The following is a 22,715-nucleotide window of genomic DNA, read 5'->3' on the forward strand; positions in this document are numbered from 1 at the left end:
TCTGGGACATCTCTGTGCCCAGTGCCTCATGCTAGCCCATCGAAATGTCTGAAACCAGATCCAGCCACATTTACCATCTTCCCCTCAGGCCAGCTCTGCTCCTGGCTGTCATGTGCCATCTGGGACTGCCACCTTTCTGTCACCTCCAGGTCCCACCCATTCCTGCTGGGCGTGTTCTTCTCATCTGGCTTCTTTGCATCTCCTCCTCTCTCACCACCATCATGACACCTCTTCCCTGGACAGAAGCAGTGGCCCCTAACCTGTCTCCCTGCCTCCTATCCTTCACCGCCCTCCACACATCCTGCGCGTGGTAATCAGTGACTTACTTTTACAGCCAGCTCTCATCACCCAGCCTCTGTCCAGAGCCTTTAAGGACTCCCCAGAGCCTTTCCAGGTTCAGGCTCCACATCCATTCCCATCTTCGTTCTGTAGTCACTAAGTGCGCGCTGGGCTCTGGGCCAGGTTAGCCTGGCATTCACAACCTCCCAGGCCTGTCTCCTTCTCACAGTGCTCCTGCCAACCTGAGCCACTCCTGACTGCCTGGCCCTGCTCGGCATCAGAAATGTCCTCCCCACCTCCTCTACCCCAGTGCTGGAGGCCCAGCTCAAAGGCCATTTCCTCCGAGACTCTGTGAGCCCCTCAGCCTTGCCCAGCAGAGCCCCACATAGGGTGGGCAGCAAAGGACACCACCCATGGGGGCCTGGAGAGCAGGGACATGGGGAAAAGGAAGTTGACCAGAGCCTCTGGGTAGATGAGGCCTGATGCTGCGGGATCCCTCAGGCCTCAGGGACTGCTGGGGGCTGCACAGCGAGGCCAGAAGGGAGGACAAAGCCAGAGAAGGCCAAGGGCCCAGAGGCTGCAGTGTGGCCCTGAGGGCAGAGGTGCTTGTCTCACTGTCCACAGGGGTGTCCTCAGTCAGCCAGTCCAAATGTGACACCGAGCACTGAAATGCAGGCACCTCCTCTTGCTTCCCTGGGTAGTGGGCAGAAGACCCCTCTGCTCCCGGACAGTCAGAGGACAGCCGTCGGGGTGGGAGAAGGGGAGTGGGAGCGCCCCGCCCCACCCTGGAGAGTGCCTGGGCCTGGGCAGCGGGCCCTGGATGCCTGCTGTGGAGAGACCTGGTGCCACCAAGACCCTCTCCCCTCAGCCCCCCGCCCAGTGGAGGCTAAAAATTATCATCGGGCACAAAAGAGTCTGACACAGCCAAGTCAGGCACCATTTTTTATAAAAACGCATAGTATCATTTTCCACTCTTTAAAATCACATTCAAAAATCGGCAAAGAAATGCCCCGGGGAGTGAGTAGATGGGGGGAGGGTGCGCCGACCCAGCCCCGGGGGAGAGGGTGCGACACCACACATGGCAGCGAGACTGGCACGAGGGGGCATGCGGCGGGCGAGGTGGCGCCCTGTGGGCGGTGGCACTGACAGGACGTGGGGCTGTGGGGCTGGACAGCCCGGGGGGCACTCTGACCGGCCTTGGGGAAGGGCTGGCACCACCCGGCCCCCTCTCGCTGTGCTGCCCGGCCAGCTGCTGGCCCTTCTATGGTCCTGGGCAGATGGGGGGAAAGGGGGACCTTGGGGCCAGGCCAGGCCAGTGTGGCACAACCCGCAGTGGCCTTTCTGTGGTCCCTGAGCCCGGGCGCTTCGGCGGGAGGAAGGGGGGGGCTACAGTGAGGGCAGCAGCACCCACTGCCAACGCCACCCTCCTGGCCGAGCCCAGTGTCCAGGGAAGGTGGGAATGGAGGCAGTCAGTGACACAGAGGCTCTTCTCGAGCAAGGGTGCAGGGGCCCAGATCACTGTGGGAGGCCCTGGGTCAGGGAGACAACGGGCCCCTCTCCCACCCCTGGCTGGAGGGCAGGACAGTGCAGGGCTGTGTCCCTGTTGCAGGAGGGGCCGCAGTGGGAACATTCAAGTAGCATCCCTGTGCTGCGGCCTCCCCTGGGGTGGGGGGTGCTGGGCCACCCAGCTGTGCCGTGGGCACAGAGCACAGCCCACAGAGCCTGAGGTGCACAACTCGGTGTGGCGGCATCCCCGGGGAAGGGGCGGGAGGGCTGCTGGGGGCTGCTCGCCCCCCACAGGAAGACACTGGGAGCGGGCGGCCCCTGGGGGGTCAGGGCTGAGGGGGGCCGGACAGTGGCTGGGGTGGTGGCAGCAGGAGCCAAGGCAAGCAGGCCCCTCCCTGGGGGCTGGGCCAGGCTGGGGCCACAGGAAATCACAATAATTACAAAATAAAACCTTTTCCGCTTTGCGGGAAAACAAATAATAAAAATTCGACAAAATAAATTAGAGGTTTATAAAAGGCGGGCGGGCGGGCAGGAGGATGGGCGGGCGGGTCAGAGGCCGTTGGCGCTGCCTCGCTGGATCAGCGGCACCTTGCTCAGCTCCACCACGGGCGAGCGGGGCTTGTTCTTCATCTTGGGCACCCGCTGCACCAGCTGCTGGGCCTCGCGGTAGGCGTCCCGCAGCTCCTTCTTCCACTGCACCAGCTCAGGGTCGCTCTGCACACGCCCCAGGCTCCGTCAGGCGGGGCCGGGCGCCCCGAAGGCCCCTCCGTCCCCACCCTGCCCCCGCCGCCTGCCCCGGCCCCACTCACATCGCACTGCAGGACGAACTGTTTCCCGCCGCGGATCTTGAGAAGGAGGCACTTCCGCTCCTTGATCTGTGTCTCCTCCACCGACTGGATCTCCTCCATGGTCAGCAGGCTCTGCTGCAGGGCGGGGAGGGGGTGGTGAGGGCGCAGGACAAGCCCAGCCGGCCACTGACCCCACGAGCCCCCGGCGCCAGCCACGCTCCTTACCGGGGCCTCGCCCTCGCCCCGCCACTCGAGCCGGTTGGGGAACAGGTAGAAGTACCGCCGCTGCCACTGCGTCAGGAAGGGGTTGCCCATCTTGGACATGTAGCCGTGCATGATGCAGTCCTTGCCCAGGGCGTAGTCTGACCGAAGAGAGCAAGAGAGGCGGCCTCAGCTGGGCCCAGCCCCGCCCAGGTTTGAATCCTGGTCTGGTTGCTTTCTGGCCGCGACCTGGGCCAGGTTCCTGAAACCCAAGCCTGTTTCTCATCTCTAAGGTGGGCAGCGGGTGCCCACGGCAGCCACGGACCCTCACCTTCTTCGTGGCCCAGCTGCTTGTTTTTGGTTTTCTTGCGGGTCTCCAGCCGGTCCGTCTCAGCGTTGATGGTGTCGAAGACAGTCTCTGCCACCTCCTGCTGCCACCGCTCCGAGATGGTGAGGGGGAAGTTGCGGTAGAGCTCCTGGTCGCTGTCCAGTAACTTCACGTGTGGACAGGGAGGGACATCCATCAGCCACAGGCCTGCTCAGCCCCAGGCCCCCCGGGGCAGAGTGGTCTGGCCCAGCCGCCACCCCCAGGGATGTCTAGGGAGGAGGAGCCCGAGGCCCAGCAGCTGACAGGGCGGGCGCGGGGTCTCAAGGGCAGAGGAGGAGGATGCCACGCAGGCCGGGCTCAGGTGGGAGAGGCCAGGCAAGGCCCGGTACCTTGATGCCTTTTGTGTCCTCCTCATCAAAAGAGCCAATGTCGAAGGCATCGGCCGCGTTCACCTCCCCTCGTGGCGGGATCAGCGGGGGCGGGTACTGCAGCACAACGGGAGCTGGGCATCAGCACAGGGCAGGGGCTGCAGGTGCCCCGCCCAGCCCCAGCCCCAGGCCGTTACCTTCTGCAAGAAGACCATCTGCCAGTCCAGGGAGCGGAAGAAGGGGCTCTCCTTCACTTCCTGGGCCCTGTGGGGAGATGCGGGTCGTCCAGGCTGCGGACTAAGTCTGGGCCCTGGGGCAGGTGGCCCAGGCTAACTCCTGGTTCTGCCACTCCAGCTCCGAGACCTTGGTCAAGTTCCTTAAACCTCAGCCTGTTTCCTCATCTCTAAGATGGAAAGAGGAGCAGTTCCCACATCGCACGGCTGTCGTGAGTCTAGATATTTGTATTTCTCGCAACATTACACCTGGCACTTGGTAAATGTTTAATAAACATAAAAAGCTGCTGTCATCATCATCATCACCGTCTTTGTTACAAGGGCCCCTCTGGAAGCCAGTCCCCAGGCCGCTCCAGCAGCTGCACCCCTGGGCAGCCCCGCACCCTGAAAACCTGTGAGTTCCTCAAAGGAGGCTGGGACCATGGACGGCACTCCAGTGACGAGACACAGCCCTGTCCTCAGGGAGGCACAGGCGGAGGCCCGGGCAGGCTGACCCAGCGGCCCACTGCAGAGGCCTGAACAAAGCAGCATGCCCCAGCGCCCAGAGCCCGGCAGGAGGGCAGGCCGGGGACAGCGGCCTGGTCCCGGGCACTCACCCTCGGCCCAGGCAGCCCAGTCTCCGGTTGACATCCCTCTGCAGCAGCCCCTCGAGCAAGGAGCGGAGCTCGGGGGAGAAGGAGTCAGGCAGCTCCACGGCCTGCAGGGAGGAGTGGGATGTTGACAGGGACCAAGGGAGGGCCTGTGGCCCCATCACAGCTCTGGGGCCCCCGGGGAGTCCAGCCCGCAGCACAAGGAGAGACAGTCGCAGGCCAGGCCCAGGTCTGAAATGCGCACAGCTTCCTAACTCACCCCCAGCAGGCATGCTTGCTCTGACAACAGGGAGTGGGGAGCCTACAGGGCAGGAGGCCAGAGTGTGGATAAGCAGCCCGAGATCGTCGCTAGTTGGTGAGAACCAAGAGACCGTGACCCTGATACCCGCAGGAGACCCAAGCCCCACTGTGGTCCCCCTGGGCTCCACCCAGCCTCCAGGGGCTGGGAGCCTACACTCACCATTGTCAACGTCATGCGGTCAATTTCATGCTTGTCTTTGGTCTTGTGCTGCCGGAAGGGGCTGTGCCTGGGCAAGAGAGGCCAAAGTCCAAGGTCAGAGGACAGGAATGGGGAAACTGAGACAGGCAGCATGAATGATCCTCATCCAAAGCCAGGGATGATGCCACCCCTAACACCCAAGCAGCTGTGGGTTCCCGGCCCCCAGCCTCCTACTTGGCCTGGGGAAGAGCTTCTCTCTGTCCTGTCCCACCCACCCGCCTGGGATGGCCCGCTCACCCCCTCAGCAACTTGAAGAGCATGCAGCCCAGGGAGAACCAGTCGGCGCTGCTGTCGTAGGCCACGCCCTTCTGCAGAACCTCGGGGGCCATGTACCCGTGGGTGCCCCTGTGGAGGCGAGGAGGCCATGAGCGGATTTGGCGGAGGGTGTGGGAAGGAAGAGTGGGGGGCTAAGGCACTCACACGCTGGCGTGGGGCTTCTTCTTGGAGAAGTCGCAGGCCAGGCCCAGGTCTGAAATGCGCACGTGGCCGTGCTCGTCCAGAAGGATATTGGCCGGCTGTGGAGGAAGCCCAGTGAGCTGCCCCGGGGGCGGCTCAGGACAGTGCCCGGCCAGGCAAGATGCCAGCCGGGTCACTGTCCTCGCTCTAGATTATCAGTGTCCAGGGACAAGGCCCCGGGTGGGTCTTCTCCTTCCTCCAATCACAACCCGAACCCAGAAAATGGCTGGGTGGGAGGAAGGGTGAAGAGGGGAGGAGCCGGGCCGGCCCTGTCCCAGGACACCACTCCCGTGGGCCTGGCAGCCAGGCGTGCTGAGGAGGGAGGGGACCTCGGCGGCACCTCACCTTCAGGTCCCGGTAGACAACGAAGCGGTTGTGCATGTGCTCCAGGCCCAGGATGATCTCGGCCGCGTAGAAGCGCATGTCGGCCTCGGAGAAGACCCCGTGCTGGGACAGGTGGTAGTGCAGGTCCCCACCTGAAGGAGGCAGCCCCGCAGGTGGCGCTCAGCTCCCTGCCCAGCCCCCAGCCCCCAGCCCTGCAGTGCCCTTGGGGCCAGGCCACGCACTCACCATTCATGAGATCGAGGATGAAGCTGAGCTTGTCTGGCGTGTGGAACGCGTACGACATGCAGACGATGAACGGGCAGTCCTAGGAGAGGACGGGAGGGGAGGTCAGCAGAGGTTGCTCAAGGTTCTGGAACCTGACGCTGCTCTGGTGGCCAGCCCGGGCCCGCCACTCACGCCGGTGCTGACGAGGGAGAGCATGATGCGCTCATTCAGGGCCAGGGTCTCCCCCTGCTTCATCTTGATGCGCTTCTTGTCCAGACACTTCATGGCGTACCTGGGAGGGGGAGGGGCTGTCGGTCAGTCAGTCAGTCCACACGCACCTTCATGCAGAGCCCAGGGCTGCCTCTCGGGGGAGGGGACAGTCCTCAGGCTTCTGCGGGGAAAACTAGACACCACAACAAGCTATGACACACATCAGAGAATCAGAGACAGAGAGAAGGCAGGAGAAAGTGCCGGTGGGTTGGGGGCCGCGGGGGCCTGTGGGGCGGGTAACAGCGCAGACAGGAGGGAGGGAGACAGCAGCCTGGAGGGAACAGCGTATGGCCCTTTGCAGAGACTGCCCACTCGGGACCCTGCCACCTGGCTCCCAGGGCCCTCCCCTCCCTCAGGCACCCCCCCGCCGCCGCCGCCAGCTGAGCAGGCGCTCACATCTTGCCCGTGTCGGCCTTCCGGCATCCATAGACCTCGCCGAAGCCCCCGCGCCCGATGATGCGGTGCACGCTGAAGTCATTCATGGTCAGCTGGGGGGAGGCAACAACCGGCGTCACTGCAGGCTGCCTGGGCCCCGCCCTGGGACAGAGGCGCCCAGGCAGCGGGGGCTGGTCCCATGTCAGGGCCCCCACACCCGGGGCCACCCTCGCCACATGCTTATTACCTGCCCTGAGCCACCCCCACTGGGATCCTGCCACTGACTGCACAGCCACGGCCCAGGGGCTGAAGGGCAGACGCCCCTGACCTCCCCGGGCCTGGCTCCCAGGGAGGAGAGCGGGGAGCAGGGCTCTCCACACCCGCCCAGCCCACTCACGTGGATGTTGAGCTCCACATTCTTCCACTGGCAAAACCGTGTGAATTTATCGCTGTAAGAGAAGAAGCCGGGGCTCAGACAAGCCTCAGAAAGAGGGCAGGCGGAATGATGCTGAGCACGAGCCTGCCCCACCCCACTGCCATTCCCGGGTCCCGAGCCTCACGGTCCTCTTCTGGGACTGCCAGGAACAACGCTGGCCTGAGCGGCCTGGCGACCTGTCTTTGGGCTCCTGCTGGGATCAGACAAGCTTAGAGAGGAGTCTTCCAGTCTGACCCAGACTTCCTGCTACCACATCCTCGACAATGCTCATCTCGTCCCTGCTTGCACACCTCCAGTGACACAGCACTCACTCCCTGTGAAGGCCCCACTCCACGGCTGGGCAGCCGGGACCCTAACCAAGCTGTTCCTTACATCAAGCTGAAATCTGCCCACAACCCCCACCCACCAGGCCACAGGCATCAGGGCAGTGTGCCCTCTCTTGCCCGCCCCAAACACCATCCCGATGCTTCTTGGCCCAGATGGGCCCAGCAAGGTGCTAGGCAGTCCCTGGGAGGGGAAGATGCGTCGGTGGCCCCTTAGTCCCTGGAGAATCGTCTAGGACAGCCTGGAGATGCCCGGTACTGAGAAGGCCGGGGCAGGAGTGTGGAGGAGGCGACGACCTCCCAGTGGTCCCTGCACTGGGCCGCAGATGGGCCAGCTGCCCACCTGCCGGGGCTTAAAGCAGGCAGGCCTCTCTCCTCCACGCCATCCATATCCCTCCTCAGGGCAGCCTCTTCCCCTACGGCACACGCCCCGCTCTCACCTCTCGATGAATTTCTGGAACACATCCCCTCGCAGGTTCTGACAAATCTCTTCGATGTAGGGCTAAGGGAGGAAGCTGGAGGTTGGTGACAGAGCCAGAGGGGGAGCTGACTAGGCTCCTTGACCGGGGCTGCCCCAGGGTGGCCCCGACTGGGCTGAGAGGCAGCAGGGAACAAGCCCAGCACATACCTGAAAGAGATCTGGAGGCACCTGCTTCTTCACCAGGTGGCCCTGGACATGCTCAGTGGCACTTTTGGAGAAGGGCTGGGAAGACAGAGGTGGCCATGAATTCTCCGCAGGGTCCTTTCACCCCTTCCCAACACCCAGGTCGCTCTGGGGCGGCGTGCAGGTCCGGGCCTGAGGACAAGCTAGCCGGGGCACTCACGTGCGAGCGGGCCAGCAGCTCCTTCATGATGTAGGTGTCGAAGATCTCCCGGCTGCGGGCCAGGCGCTCCTCCTCTGTCTCTAGCTTCTCGTATTTCTTGATCTAGAGGACAAGGTCCCCACGGGTGACACTGACACCAACACCAGACGTCTTGTGGATTCAACAAAAGTAGCCCCAACCTCTTCCCCTTTCTCCAGCCAGAGCGGGGCCAGGCCCCGCTGCACCCCCGCCAGCCCATCCGGCCTCACCTCCTCATAGAACTCGACCAACGGCTTGGCCTCCTCCAGGTGTTTCAGGCAGAAGTCTCGGAAGAGCAGGTACCCTGAAAGCAAGCGTGTTGGGTCACACTGAGCCACATCCCTCTCAGACACCTTCCCATCATGGTGGGAGGTGTGGGCTTGGGGCTCCCTGGGCAGAACTGGCCAAGGAGGCAGCCAAGGTGGTCTCTGCCCCCAGCGGGGTGCTGGGCAAGGCAGCCTCAAAGGCTGCCACCCACTGCAGATTCTGGGATTCAAGGTAGGGGTGCCCGCGTTTCTACCCCTCCCAGAGTCTGCTTCCTTGGATGGCAGCTGGGATGTGACAGGCACCCTGGTGAGGCAGAGGCAAGGAGCTGGCTCTGGCGCCCGGGTCCCCCGGCCTGTCACTGCAGTCTGGGGCCTGCGCCTCCTCCGAGAGGGCAACACCCCCACCGGGAGGGCTGTGCAGGTGCAGTGAGATCCACCTGGGCCAGCCTGAGCTGCAGCACAGGATGGAAGGCAGCCTCCGAGCGGGACCACACCCCTCTCCCTGGCCTTGGGCCCCCTCCATCATCTGGCTGATTCTCACAGCAGCCCTGAGAAACAGACAAGGAGGGTGGGTCCAGTTGGGGAAACTGAGGCTCAGGGAGGCCTGTCAGGCAGGCAGCACGTGGCAGGGATGAGCAGGACTCAAGACTCCTCTACCAGATGGAAGGCCCTGGGAAAGACAGGCAGGGGGTGGGGCCCTGGTGCAGGTGGTCTTGAAGGACATAAGGCCGTTGGGGAAGGGAAGAGGGGCTGCAGAAAGGGCTCACAGGAGACCCCCTCCCAGGGAGTGGGGCTGAGGCCTGGCCCCAGAGCAGCCCTGGAGGGCAAAGCAGAAGTAAGGGCGGTCTTTGCTCCTTCCAGTCCGACACGGGTGACCAGGCTTGCACCGGTGGCTTCCCACGCCTCTTTGGGGGCCCTCTCTGGGCACTTCTGCCAGGGCTCGCAGCCATCACTTCTGCTAAGGGTGGCCTGGCCTTTCAATATCATGCCTTTGGGTAACTAATAACTAGGGCTTCCCAGTGGGCAAGGGGCTTTCACTGACCACTGTCCTCCAAGAGTCCTGGGCAGCAGGGCTCCTGAGTCCTAGTTCCCAGGTGAGGACACCAGCAGGCTCAGAGAGGTGAAGCGATGTGCCCAAGGTCACACAGCACAGGCAGGGGACCCAAACTGTGCTTCCTGATTCCCCAAGCCTGACCTCTAACGCCTGATCCTGCCAGGCCAAGCCAGGCCAGGCCACTCCCATTTCAGAGCTGAGATCCTGTTCGCCAGAAGGCCAAATCAGAGCTGTGTGTGGCTGAAACCTGCTTCCCTGAGACCCGCTCCAACCCTGCCCAATGGGCCAGGTCTGTGGGGTGGACCCACAAAGTGTCTCAGACAACTGGCACTGGAGGAGGAGGATGAAGGGGCCTGCCAAAGCAGGTTGCTCACAAAGACGACCCATGGGGGCGGGGCCAGGCCGACCACAGAGCAGCAGGCGCCACAGGAAGGGCCCCGCCCCTTCCTGTCAGTTCTACCAACGGCCCAGAGCAGATGTGCCTGCGCCAAGGGGAAGCTGCAACTCTCAAAAACAAAAACCCCAAAGGAGGAACTTCCCCGGCAGGCGGCTCTGGAAGACTGCTGGGCCCCCACCCCCTTCACGGGGCTCCCTGGGCCAACAGCCAGGGGCTGGGAGGCACCATGGGTCGCAGCCCTGAGCAGCCCTGCTGCCACCCCAGGGGGCGCTCACTGGCTGCCCTACCCCCGGGGCTGGGAGGCCAAACCTCCTGGGAGAGGAGAACACAGCCCAGCCAGCTGAGGTGGGGGCTGGAAGGCGGCCTCGGGATCCTCCTGCCCCCCAGGCCCCAGGCTTGGGCAGCTAGACAAGCGGCAGAAAGCCCTTGGGGCTGGCAGAGCCCCCACTGTACTCACCCAGCTTCTGGGAGAAGATCTTCTCAAAGGTCACCTCGCCCCGGTCCTCCAGGTATTTCTGCATGACACTGCGGATGCTGAAAAACAGGGACCGCAGTGACTTGGAGCCCTTGTGGCTCCTCTCAGGCCTGCTGGCCCTTCCTTGGCCCTCCTTCCCTGGAAGGCCGCTGCCTCCTCTCCCAGAATCTGGAGTGGAGAGCACCGCTGCTGGGTGTCACCGCTCCCTCCAGGAAGGCAGCCACCCAGGTAGACCTTACCACATGTCACACCAGAGACCCCTGAGGAAGCCTGTGCCAAGGCTCTGTCCCCAAAAGCTAAGGTGGCCAGCAGGTGGCTGCTCAGAAGTTTGGTCCCAGCGCTGCCTCGTGCTGACTTTGGGAACTTGGCCAAACCTCAAAAGCCAGGCTTCACCCATCAGCAGATGATGGATAACCAAAACGTGGCCTATCGTTACAGTGGAATACTGCTCGGCCATAAAATGGAACGACGCACTGAAACACATGTGCATTACGAGACGGATGAATCTTGAAAGCATTCTGCTAAGTGAAAAGAGATAGTCACAGAAAGCTGCATATCATATGATTCCATCTATAGCCCTGTCCAGAACAGGCAAATCCACAGAGACAGAAAGCAGATTAGTGGGTGCCAGGGACTGGGGGAGGACAGGGGAGTGGCTGCTAATGAGTGTGGGGTTTCTTTTAGGAGTGATGGACATCTTCTGGAATAGGTGAGGTTTGTACAACACAGTGAATGTACTAAAATCCACTGAATTGTACACTTTAAAATGATGAATTTTATGTGAAATGAATTATATGCCAATTTTTTAAAACAGGAAAAAAAAACAGCCAAGCCTGAGTTCCCATGTCCCTAATACCTGAATTGAAAATGTGCCCCTTGCCCCTGGGTTGCATGGGAGGGTAGCAGGGGAGAGGCTGGCCATTGTGACCACAGAAGCCCATCCCCACACTCCCCACCTGTTTACCTTATCCCCGACCCTGAGCGCCGTCTGGAAAGTAACACTGGGCTGCACTTCATGCCACAGACGAAACTTGCTGTCCCCTCCTCCCATCTGCTGGGCCAGTCCAGCCCTGCTGGCCTGCCTGTCATGACGGCCAGCTGTGGTCATGTCTGGCCCGCACTAGCCCGGGCTTCTGAGGAAGGTTCTCAAGCTGCCCATACTGAGGGCCGTGCTGGGCAGTCACACCTGAGCCCACGCAATGCTCACACGGCCCTTAGGGTACGTGGGGTCACCAGCAGGCCGCTGGTGAAGAGACAGCGGGTGGCAAGGACTCAGATCAGAAAGGCCAGCTCTGTGCCCCCGCCTCTCTGCATCCCTGCACCCCCCACCCCAGAGCCCAGCATGGGGCCCAGTCTCGGGGGACCACTGCACACCACCCACTGGAAGGTGCCATGCACCCCTACCCATCCTTGCCCTCCAGGCAGGTCCTCCCAGGGCACAAGTCCTGTGTCTGTGGTTCTATGACAGTAGACAGCATGTGACAAAGCCTGAGTGGGACCTGGTCAGTGTGAGGAGACTCAGGGAGGGAAGTGTTCTGGGCTGTTAGGAGAGGTTGTGTGGAGAAGGCGGAACTTCGCTGGGTTCCTCAAGTGCAAACAGGATGTCAACAGGTGGTGAAGCCCAGGGCAGGTGGGTGAATGCGGGGACAGGCAGGGGAAGGCCTGGCCAGGGATGAGCAAGAGGCCATGGGGCAGGGAGGGGCCTGGGCAGAGGACACCTGGGAAGCTTGGTCCAGGGCAGCAAGTGAGCAGACAGACTCCACTGGAGGCACCCCCAGGAAGAAGCCCAGATAGATGAGGACACTGAGCCGGGAAGGAGGGAAAGAGACAGGTGGGGTAGGAGCTTGGGCTGTGGACAGACAGGAGAAGAGTCGACAAGGCCAGCTGGATGGCAGGCTAAGCCTATGAGGGTCTCATGGTTTGGGACCCCATCAGAGAGGGGGCTCCAGGCAGGACGAGTGCAGCCAGTAGACCCTGCCCAGCCTCTGGGCCTGGGATTGAAGGCAGGGGACTCCTGCCCTTTTCCACTGAGCACTTTCCTACTGAGAAAGTCTGGGCGGAAGCCCAGGCCCCAGCCCTCCCAGGCCCTTGCCCATGTTCAACCCACACAGAAAAGGCCACACAAGATAACCCGGGAGCACGCAGAGCTGTCGTCAGCACAATCCTGAAGCTGTGACCCGCTCTCCGGCCTCCCAACCCTCAGAGGCTAGAGGTAACATGACCTCCTCCAAAAACTGTCTCCAACAGGAAGAAGGGCACTGATGACGAGGATAGCCATCCTGTGTCCCCATCCTGTGACTCTAGCCGACAAGAGAAAAGCCCCAAGCTGAGGGCTGGTGGCCGGGTGGCCCTGAGCTGCCACTTCAGGGTCGGTTCCCTCTGGGAAAGTGAGGACACCCTCCACAACCGCCGGGGGTTCCAGGACCAGAATGTGGCTCTCACCATGCTGGCACACGCTCCCCTCCCGGGGCCACACACCAGGTCACATCCAGCAGCCACCATCAAGGACACACCTCCCTGGCCCCATGGGACTCAGGAGGTGAACCCAGATCCCAAGTCCCACGTGTGTTTCACACATAGCAGGAGCTTGAAAAATCTGTGAAACTGAGAAAGACACAGCCCCTGCCCCAGGGCCTGCAAACTGGAGACCTGAGCCCCAGGAGCCCACGGGGCACAGTCTGCGCTGAGCTCTTAGGGCTCCCAGGTCTGCAAGGGACAGCTTGGGACCTCCTGTTCAGACAGTAGGTCAGGCCGGGGGTGTGCTGGGGTGGTGCACAGCAGGAAGGGCCCGGGCCAAGGCAGCGAAGGCTTGGCAGGGTCGAGAGACCAGGCAGCCGGGAGTTAGGGGTCTAGAGCCCGGGAACCCCGCAAGGGCGAGGTGCCTGGATTCCTCCTGTGACGGGGACCAGGAAGGCTGGACCCTCACCGCTCCTCCGCTCAGCTCTTTGCTCTCCACATCTGCACCCCATTCTTGTGTTCCAGGACATTTTGGTCTATGGAAGAGGATGAGAAAAAGCAATGAAGAAGGAAAAAATATCACAAAATGTCAATCCTCCATGGGGGTGGATGATCAGATGGTGGTCAGGTGTGGCCAGATGGAATGTCCAGACAGGCAGATGCAGATGACAAAGTGACCCCAGCCTGTCACAGATGACCCCACCAGGCAGCTGGGCACGGCCCTTGCAATAGTCCCTGGGAAGCTCTCCTGAGCCCCAAACTCACTTCCTGGGAACCAGCAAGACTGGCGCCAGCTCGGCAAAGGCGACGCAGTGGGAATGCCAGCCGGCAGCTGGGGAGCGCTTCCCGCCACGTGACTCGGCGGCCCTCCAGAGCAGCCTGGAACTGGACACGCAAAGGTCCCCACCAGGAAACGTGCTCTTGGGGAGGGCCTGCCTCCAAAGAGAGAGCAGGGAACCGTCTCTTCTCTGGGGAGTGCGCTGGTGGCAGAGCCTGCTCCCTTCTGGGCGGCTCTGTTGTTGGCTCAGCCCAGGGAACAGCAGGAAGCAGGCCCGGGCTCCGAGTGGCCTCGGAGGCAGACCCCGCCTCCCTCAGAAGCCCGCACGGGATGGCCGCGGCATTCTTCCCAGCCCACAGTGCTCTACTTTCTTCCTTAAAAAGAAAAAAATGTTTTCTAAATAAAATAAACAACCCCCCCCAACCAAACACGAGGTCAGACTTGAGCAGGGCCCTTGAAGGGAAGGCCCCCGAAGCGGCAACGTGAGGGTTTCCTGTCCGTTCCCACGGGGCTGGTGGCTGAGGGAGTGGACAGGTTAGAAAAATGTGTCACGGGGGAAGCTCCCGTCAGGGTGGCAAGTACCGGCTGGCACGGGAGGCGGTGGCAGCCTCCTGCGCCAGGTCCCCTCTGTCTCCAAAACCTGCTCCCTGATACTGGTGGAGCCTGGAGTGGCAACGAGCCCAGAGCAGCATTCCTGCCCCCACCCAGGTCAACAACCCTGACATCTAGGAGCATGTGGCTCCCAGATCGACTCTGGGTTGTCAAGAAAGCCGAGTGTCTGCATCTTCCCCACCAGAAGGACTCGAAGGCTCCCAGTCCCTCTGGGAAAGGGCCTCGGGGCCGCCTTTGCTCTCACGGTCGGATGGGAGCCCAGGCCTGGGTTCCAAATGGCTCTCCCTTTGGAAGGCCAGGCCAAGTCACAAACTTTAAATGTCCAGTTTCCCCATTTGTAAAATGAGGATGTCAACAAAATGCTGAATCGCCACCACCGCGCTGGCCATTTAAAGGCCTGAGAGGACACAGCAAAGGAGAACTCTCTTAAGATGCCAGCCTCACTGTGAGGGCCAGCAGGTTGTGTCCCCCTCCTGGAGGAAGCCCTCCTTCTGGGATTCCACAGCCTGCGTCTCCTTCTAGAACGTGATCATAAGCTACATGGCCTTGTTTGGGTCTCTGTCTCACATCTGCCATGTCCTCAGAGGGTAGGGCCTATGGCCAGGTGGCCTCCTGACCGGGGAGCCCTGACCGGAGCTGGGCCCACGAGCACTCCTTGAGCCAGGCGAGCGGCTGCAACTCCACTCTGCTCACAGACCAGCCTCATGCACTCCTGTTGCTCAGTTGCGGGCCCCAGTGGGCAGAGCCTGATACCTGCCCTGACGAAGCATGGAGGGCGCCTTGGCAGAAGGCCTACCCCGCCATGGCAGGGAACTGCCTGGCACTGCCACCTACAGCCTAGGCTGTTCCCTCTGGCCGCAGCTGCTCTGAGCAGGCCCAGCCTGACGCTGAGGCAGAGAGCACTTCCTCCCTCCCAGCCCCGAGTGCGGGTTGGGGTGACAGGATGGCAGGAAGGGGGTGAGGGTTGAGGGGGAGAACTTCCGGTACCATTCGGCGCCATGTGGTTCAGAAGAAAAGCAGTCTCTCGCTTTGTGGCGCAGCGACCTGGCGGGCTGGCCTGGGCCCACTGAGGGTCATAGACTGTAGCTTATGTGGACTGCAGGGATCAGAAGCCAACACACACGCGTTGATGGGAAAGAAATCAAGGCTAGAAGAAGCTGAGCAGCTGGCCAGAGTCCCACACCGAGAAAACATCCAAGGCTCCCTGAGAGAGCGTCTCCGCTAGGCAGAGGCCTCCCCTCAACCTCTGAGGAAGAGCTGGGTGCAGGGTCTCAGGTGACCCCGGCCTTGTGCAGCATCCTTCCCGGGAGCCCATCGGGCTGGGGCAGCTCTAGCTGGCATCTGGCAGGCCAGGGGCCATGGTTCCTGTGCTCCTGTGTGACAAGGATGCCAGAGCCACGAAATCCCAGGATGGTGCGAGCTGGCACGGGGGCTACGGGCCTGGCGGGTCTGGTGCAGCCACCCTGGGAACTGCTATGCCCTGGGAGATGATGGTTAACAAGCCAGCACAACAGAGGCTGTGGCCACGGCTGAGGTACTCCTCTGTGGCATTTCCAGGAAACATGGCAGTGAGGTGGCAGTGGTAGGAGGAAGTCCCCTGGGGCTTCTTATTAACATTTCTCAATGACTCTTCCTGGGGCTGACAATATCCTCAGAGCCCGAGGACAGGGCCACACACCAAATGGGAAAGCCCAACCCACACCGTCAACTCTGGAGCAAGCCTCGGCCCTGGAAGAGAAGATGACCCCCACCAGGCACCACACACACAAGCCCACTGCAAATGTCCACAGCAACCCAGGCTCCCGACGGCACGGCGGCCTCAGAGTGGCTCCCTGCAGGATGTGCGGGAAGAGACACTCTGGCGGCCTTGTCATATGTCATGGCTTCTACACGAATATGACATGAACACCACACCCTGGAATTTACCGCCACCACATTAGAATGCACCAAGAACAAACTTCCAGGGCTCGTTGCCCTGCAGTTCCCAGAAGGAGGCTGTCCCCCACCCCAAACCCAGGACAGCCTCCAGAGTCAGAGAACTCCCCCCTCAGAGGACAGAGCTGCTGACACAGAAGACCCACTTCTGAAACCCTGCTCTTCTGCCGGCGTAGACGCTACCCTTTGCAGAAAGGAGCGATGTAGAGAAGGAATGCTATTGTTTTAGAAAAAAGCTGCAGCCAGACACCTCATTTTTAGTGCCCCTTAATGGAAACAGATTAGTGATAACTTGAGTGTAATCCCATCTTATGCGAGCAGCGGAGGACACTGGCCTGTGGGGCCACAGGAGAGCGGGGAGGGGCCACAGGAAGAAAGGGCAGGTGTGATGGAGGCTCTGCTGTTTGTTCCGAGGCACGAGCACAAGATCCTGGAAGCACCAGCCACGTGCACGCAGCCTGAACCTTCAAGCCCCCGAGCGCTCAGTCCGCCTGCAAAGCCGACCTGGGTGCCCGGGGCGGGAGGAACCGCCCGCTGTGGAGTGTGCCTACAGCTGACGTCACCGGGAATTTACTACTAGGAATTGATCGTGCATTAATAGGACACGTTATTCCCGGGTTGACAGAGCCCATATTCCCCTGCACGGATTCCAACCTGTAATGCTCACGCTCCCTTCAAATCCATTTACCGAGGGAACGGCGGGCGGGTAAGTGAGTGAGCGAGCAACTTAATGGCAAAAATGTGAAACCCGTGCTCTGGAAAGGAGAACAGATGGGAAAAGACGGCCCAGAGACTCATTCCTGGGGAAAGCGGGGGCTTCAAAGGCCCAGAGGGAATGACTGCCTGCCGAAAAGATAATCTTGTTTCCAGGGGCAGGAGAGGAGAGAACACTGCTACTGGAGTGGAAAGTTCTGGGTAAGGGAAAAAGGCTGGAAACAGCAGGGTTTCTGCTGGTGATGGAGAAGTGGAGGGAGGAGGAAGGGAGAAAACGTTCCCCTGCACCCCTTCCCCCCACAAACCAAGAGCAGGAAGTCCTGGAGGCAAAGAGTTAACAGGAACGACGAAGCAGTAGAGGAAGAGTGGGGGGTCTGGGAGACAGGGAAGCCAGGAAAGGGCTGGAAGGAGGAAATCCCTGGTGGGGGAGGGACCAGGAAAGAGCCAAGAAAATGGGAGGCTGCAAGAGGCACCCGGCTCCGACAATCTGCTGCTGGGGCTGCCACTGTCACCAGGGAGGGCAGGGGCATCTCCTGGGACCGCCCAGGCCGGGCTCCTCAGCCGGGAGCCTAGAGATTAATTACACAAGGGCTCCGTGGTCATATTAAGAAAATGACGATAATTACAGGACTGCAGCCACTGCTGGGGAAGGAGACAACGGCTCCTCCAGGGAGAGGCACAGACCACAGACCCCGAGAGGTCATCGGTGAAGGTGCAGCCCTCTCGTTTTACCAAGGTGGAAACTGAGGCAGGCTCAGCCAGCCTAAGGGACATGCCTGGGTCCCACATGAGCTGGTATTGCAGCGGGATTAGAAGCCAGCTCTCCTGTCTTCCAGCTACACGATGCTGCCTCCTTCCAATAGAAGGTTGAGAAATGGGTCTGTTTCCTTGGATTCTATAGGGTGACAGAATGGGAGGCCCCTGTGCCAACTCTAAGTGGCACTGTGCCCAACAGCTCCCGTTCCCCAGCCCTGCGAAGTCAGAGCTGAGATGCCAGCCCCAGCTCCCAGCCAAGCCACAAGCCGGGCACCAGCCACAGGGAGGCTGCCAAGATGGACCACCCCAAGGTGGGAACAACTCCAAATGGCACCTTGTCATGGACAAACCGTGGCCTTCCTCCCTCACTCTGACCTTGTGAGTGGGGGGAAGACATGACCCCAGGCCTGGAACTGCCTGCTCCGTGCACCAGCTTTGCCAGGGCACCTCAGCTCTGTCCCAGCCAAGGGGGAGGGGGCTGGGCCTGAGACCCAGGCAGCTGACGGCGCTGGGGGCTGCCCTGCTGCTTCCAGGCCACCTCCCCAGACCCCCAGCTCCCCAGAGGAGGGAGGCCAGCTGGCACATTCCACAAAACATGGAGGGGGTGAGAGCAGAGGTGCAGAGGCGTGTGTGGAGAAAACGAAGCACAGCAGTGAGAGAGCCCCTGGGGGTGCAGAGACCCGCGTTCAAATTCTAGCTTGTCTCTGTGACCAAGTGTGTCCCCCCCCCCCCGCCTTTCTGAGCCTCAGTTGCTTCAACTATTAAATGGGAGCATACCACTTGCTGTGCCTGCTGCCCACAGCTGTGAAAAGGATAAAATGGAGTAAAAAGCAAACTGGGACGTGCCAGGCAAACACAAGATACAGTCATGATGACCTCCCAGGGCAGGAGGCACCTGACCCACTGGGTGTGCAAAGCATAAAGCAAAGGGTGACGTGTCCTCCAACGCAGGAGACCTGGACTCCCAGGGCCAGCCCCGGCCTGCTGCACAGAGTGGCTCTGGCCCTTCCCTGTCCTTAGCCCACTGTCAGTCACTGCTAGAGCCTCTGGTCCACCTCACAGATGGGGGCAATCTGCCCAAGGTCGTGCTGCCAGATGGTGACCCTATATGAGAACCCATGACACCTGGCTCCCGTCTCCTGCTGTTCCCCTAAAACTCGCAGTCCACCTGGCTTCTGACACCACACAGTCCCGATAGTTCTTGAGCAACTACTACACGCAAGGCACAGCCTTGCCAACTTCACAGGTTGAGTTTTGGATCAACTGAGATGACAGATGTCAAAATAAATAATAAATTATAATTTCCACCATCACTCCTGTCGCCACCATCACTACCACGGATGGTAAAGGGGACAGGAAAAGAGGAACGCCTCGTTTCTCAGGGTTCTAACACCTGCATGGCCAACCCAAGGCGGGGCCCCATCAGGAGCAATGCATTCTGGGGAGAGATTACCCAAAGGCAGAGAGTTCCAGAAAAGGCCCCGCCTCACACTTTGCAGAACTCCAACCGGCAGGAGGGTCTCAAGGCCGCGGCCACCAAGGAGAGCCGTTGAGAACCCCAAAGGTTGACTTCCCCCATTTCCTCCCTCGTGGCTTTGTCATTTCTGAACTCATTTTTGTTCTAACTGTTGCCGCTCCCTGGACAGCCCCCAGCTAACAGTCAGTCTGGTTCCTGTTTTGAGAAATCTGACTGCAAATGTCTTAGAAAAAAAGGGCTCTAACGACCTTTTCAAAATGCAGACCCATTTTCCTCTCCCAGGCCTGGTGTGCAGTCAACCCGAAACCCAGCAAGAACAAGGCATGGACGGGGGAACCGGAGACATCAGCATGGCACCCCCTGCAGCCTCGGGCCCTGCTTCAAAGACTCAGAACGCCGCACAGTCTCAGCCATTATTTCACACCATCCACATTTCACAGATGAGAAAACCGAGGCCCAGAAACGGGAAGGGACTTGCCCAAAGTCACATGATAAGACCATGACACCTAGCACAGGCCCAGGCTCCCGGGCCAGCCAGGCACCAGCATGCCAACTCTCAGGCAGGTATGGAGGTCGTGCTGGGACTGGCCTGGCCACATGACATGAGGACTCGTGGTGGGCACACGGCTCTCGTAGATGCAGAACGGCCAGGCCCCGGCTCACGCCAGAGTGGTGGACACAATATGGAACTAGAAGCCGGAAGCCCTGATCTGGGGGCCAGGCACCACTCTGGATTACCTGTGACACTGGGCAGGCTTCAGCTTCTCCACCTGTGCCATGGGGACAAAACCACACCTGTCCTACCTCCTCATGGGCTGCTGTCAGGCTCAAACAACGAGCAAATACTCTAGAAGCCATAAAACGCTGGACAAGCCTCAGCTATCGTCCGTATCCTGTGTACTTCTGATACTACATCCTGAACAGTTTCAACTTTGATACCAGGTGTGATGACATCAGATGTCTCATGGAGAGGGGGCAGCCTTGGTCCAGCTGCTGCAGGGTTCTGGGATGTTCCCCTGCAAACAGCACCCACAGGGCACCACAGGCAGGGCCCACCAGAGGGGGAATGCGAGGGGAGAGGGACAGGGGGCGTCTCTCCCACTGGGATGGGGCACACACCACACCCTGCTCCTCACCACCACCCTGGCCCCCAAAGCACTCTCAAACCCCACTCCAAGCCAGCGACCGACCAGAAGGGTGCAGAAGACCCCGGAAGACTTGTCTCCCCCAGATCTCACACAAGTGTTGACCAGAGGGGGCTAGGGGTAGGGGTAGTGGAACCCCAAGGGGGGTGCCCAGAATAGAGGCAGTAAAAGGATGGGCAATAGAGTCAGGCCAGGTAGATGGTGGCAGCCGGAGGAGGGGACCCCACGGGGAGCACGGGCTGCCCGGAGGAGGATGAAGGGAGGCATGGGGCCCCTGTGGGAGAAGGGAGGAGCAGGGGCCGACAGAGATGAGGGCCAGCTAGAGTGGAGGAAGGGACAGGGGGGTAGAGCGGGGCGGGGGGTACGGAGCGCTCGAGGAGCCAGCGGGGCAGGAAAGCCCCGGCGTTGGGGCGCCCGGGTTCAGGTGCACGGGGCCTGGGGCTGCGGGGTCGGCTCGGGGCTGCGGGTCCCGGGGCGGTGGACGGGCTGAGAGGTCCCGGGCTCGCGCCTGGGGGGTCTGGGGCTGAGGGCTGGGGGTCGGGCGCCGGCTCGGGGGGCCGGGCAGGGCGCCCGCGGGCGCAGGCGCGGGCGCGGGCCGGGGCCGGCGCCGGCGCCGCCTCACCTGGGCTCGGGCAGCAGGATCTTCTTGCTGGCGCGCGCGGCCGGCGTGGCCTTGCTCTTCTCCATGGCCATCAGGTAGCTCACGTCGGCCAGCACCGCCTCCAGGTCCGCCATCTTGGCGGCGGCGGCGGCCTCTCCCGCCGCTCGGCTCGGCTCCGCTCCGCTCGGCTCGGCGCGCTCGGCCCGGCCCGGCCGCTCCGTCGGCCTCGGGCGCCGCCGCCCGCCCGGCCCCGCTCGGCGCCCGCGGCTCCGCTCGCCGCGGCTCACAGGCGGCGCCGCCCCATGGCGCCGGCTCGGGCCCGGCCCCGGCTCGCTCCGCTCCCGCCGGGACTGCAGTCGGGCCGCCGCCGCCGCCGCCGCCGCCACCGCCGCCCCGGAGCCGCCGCCGCCTCCGGCCCCGCCTGCCGCGCACAGCGCCAGCGAACCCGCGAGGGCCGGGAGGGCGGGCGGGCGGCGGCGCCCCCTGGAGGCCGTGCGGCGGACCGAGCCTGACCCCGTGGCCGCCCGGACCCCAACTCAGACCCGACCCCTCCCCGGGCCTGGGCCGTGACCCTGACCCCAGACCTGGAACACGACAGGGACCCGGCACCGAAGGAGGCCCTAGACCCAGACCTTGACCGCAACTCGGATCCCAGCTCGGATCCCAGACTCCAGGATAGACCACGGCCCTGACCCCAGACTGGCACTTCAGAACATGATCCCAGGGACTTGGGTCTCAGACCCTGGCTTTAACCCCTGACTCCCTGACCTTGGACGCAGTCCACCACGTGACATAAGACCTGGATAACATTCCTGACCCCAGACTCCAAACAGGACCCTAGACCCAAACCTTGGACCACCACCTCAGACTCTGACCACAACCTTGGATCACAACCTGGGGTCCCCAACTCCACAGCCAGACCCTGACACGGACCCCAGACCCCCAACAGGACCCCAGATCCAGATTTTAGACCATGACCTCAAACACTGATCCCAGCCACAGACCATGACCTGGATCCCATCCTGGTTACTGACCCCAACCTTGATTCCAACCCCAGGTCCAGACCACTACCGTGACCCTAAACCCTGGACTTGGGGGCAGGGCCCAGATCCAGACTTGAACTGTCAACCCTAGACCAGGGTCCTAGACCCAACACCAAGAACTCTGGACGGGGACCCAGGACCAGGACATCCAATCAGGACCCAGACTGGACCTAGAACCCTTAACAGGTGGCCATGAACCTGGGACATGACAACTCCAGACTTAGCCCAGTCAGTTCTTACCCCTCCTGCTCCAGACCCAACCCTGACCCCAGGACTCCCACTCGGGACCAAACAACCTGAACCAACCCCTACCCTCCCTGGACTGGCTTGTAGACCCAGGTCCTGGCCTGCACCCCAGGCCATCCATGGCATTATGATGGAATCATCATGATTCCACAAGACGGGCTCAAACCTCTCTTAGCCTGGGAGGGCACAGGGGTCTCAGTGCTGCCTGGTAAGGGAAACATCCTCTGCTGAGAGCCCACAGTAGGGGGATCCATGTGTCTCAAAGCAGCACCCCCTATCTCAACATGCCCCTCTCTAGAGCCTCTCTCTGCTTTCCAAGGTGACAAGATCCCCTCCCAGTCCCGGGCATATGGAGCCCAAGCCTCATGACAGTTTGTGGGCCAGTAACCAGGACCCTTTTGCAAAGCAGGGACCCCCCTCCCTGTACACCTCTCAGGCTACCTTCTGAGATCAGCGTTGGCAGAGTCTGGAACCAGAGCACATCAGAGATGGCAAGGTCCCCTTCTCAGTGGGCGACACCACCATCCACCCAGATACCCAAGCCAGATCTCCGGGCATCATCCTTGACTCCTCTCTCTCCCCCTGCCCTAATCTATCACCATACCCTCTTGTCTGGCCTCCTGAGAACCTGTCTTCTTGAACCTGTCTGCTTCTCAGCATCCCCATGGCTGCTGCCCTGATACAGGCCCTGACCAGAGATGCCGCTCCCACATCTA

The 22,715-nt window shown here is 61.5% G+C and overlaps 1 protein-coding gene across 2 annotated transcripts; it reads right to left on the reverse strand.

Moving 5' to 3' along the window:
- Window positions 1-1,208: 1,208 nt before the first annotated feature.
- GRK2 (G protein-coupled receptor kinase 2) lies at window positions 1,209-21,049 on the reverse strand. 2 transcript variants are annotated; one of them, XM_058526279.1, is made up of 21 exons: window positions 20,732-21,049; window positions 10,218-10,294; window positions 8,274-8,347; window positions 8,026-8,127; window positions 7,830-7,904; window positions 7,642-7,703; window positions 6,840-6,891; window positions 6,464-6,555; window positions 5,990-6,089; window positions 5,819-5,897; window positions 5,594-5,724; window positions 5,213-5,307; window positions 5,030-5,137; window positions 4,754-4,820; window positions 4,300-4,400; window positions 3,668-3,734; window positions 3,492-3,587; window positions 3,106-3,268; window positions 2,799-2,935; window positions 2,595-2,708; window positions 1,209-2,499 (listed from the first exon to the last, which is right to left on the reverse strand). In XM_058526279.1, the coding sequence occupies exons 1-21, from the start codon at window positions 20,842-20,844 to the stop codon at window positions 2,335-2,337; spliced, it is 2,070 nt and encodes a 689-aa protein (XP_058382262.1). In that variant the 5' UTR covers window positions 20,845-21,049; the 3' UTR covers window positions 1,209-2,334. The 2 variants fall into 2 exon arrangements, with proteins under 2 accessions (XP_058382262.1, XP_058382263.1); XM_058526280.1 differs by lacking the exon at window positions 20,732-21,049 and adding an exon at window positions 12,678-13,155.
- Window positions 21,050-22,715: the final 1,666 nt, after the last annotated feature.

Source organism: Diceros bicornis, chromosome 31 (assembly GCF_020826845.1).
Source record: "Diceros bicornis minor isolate mBicDic1 chromosome 31, mDicBic1.mat.cur, whole genome shotgun sequence".
In the NCBI taxonomy this organism is placed as follows: domain Eukaryota; kingdom Metazoa; phylum Chordata; class Mammalia; order Perissodactyla; family Rhinocerotidae; genus Diceros; species Diceros bicornis.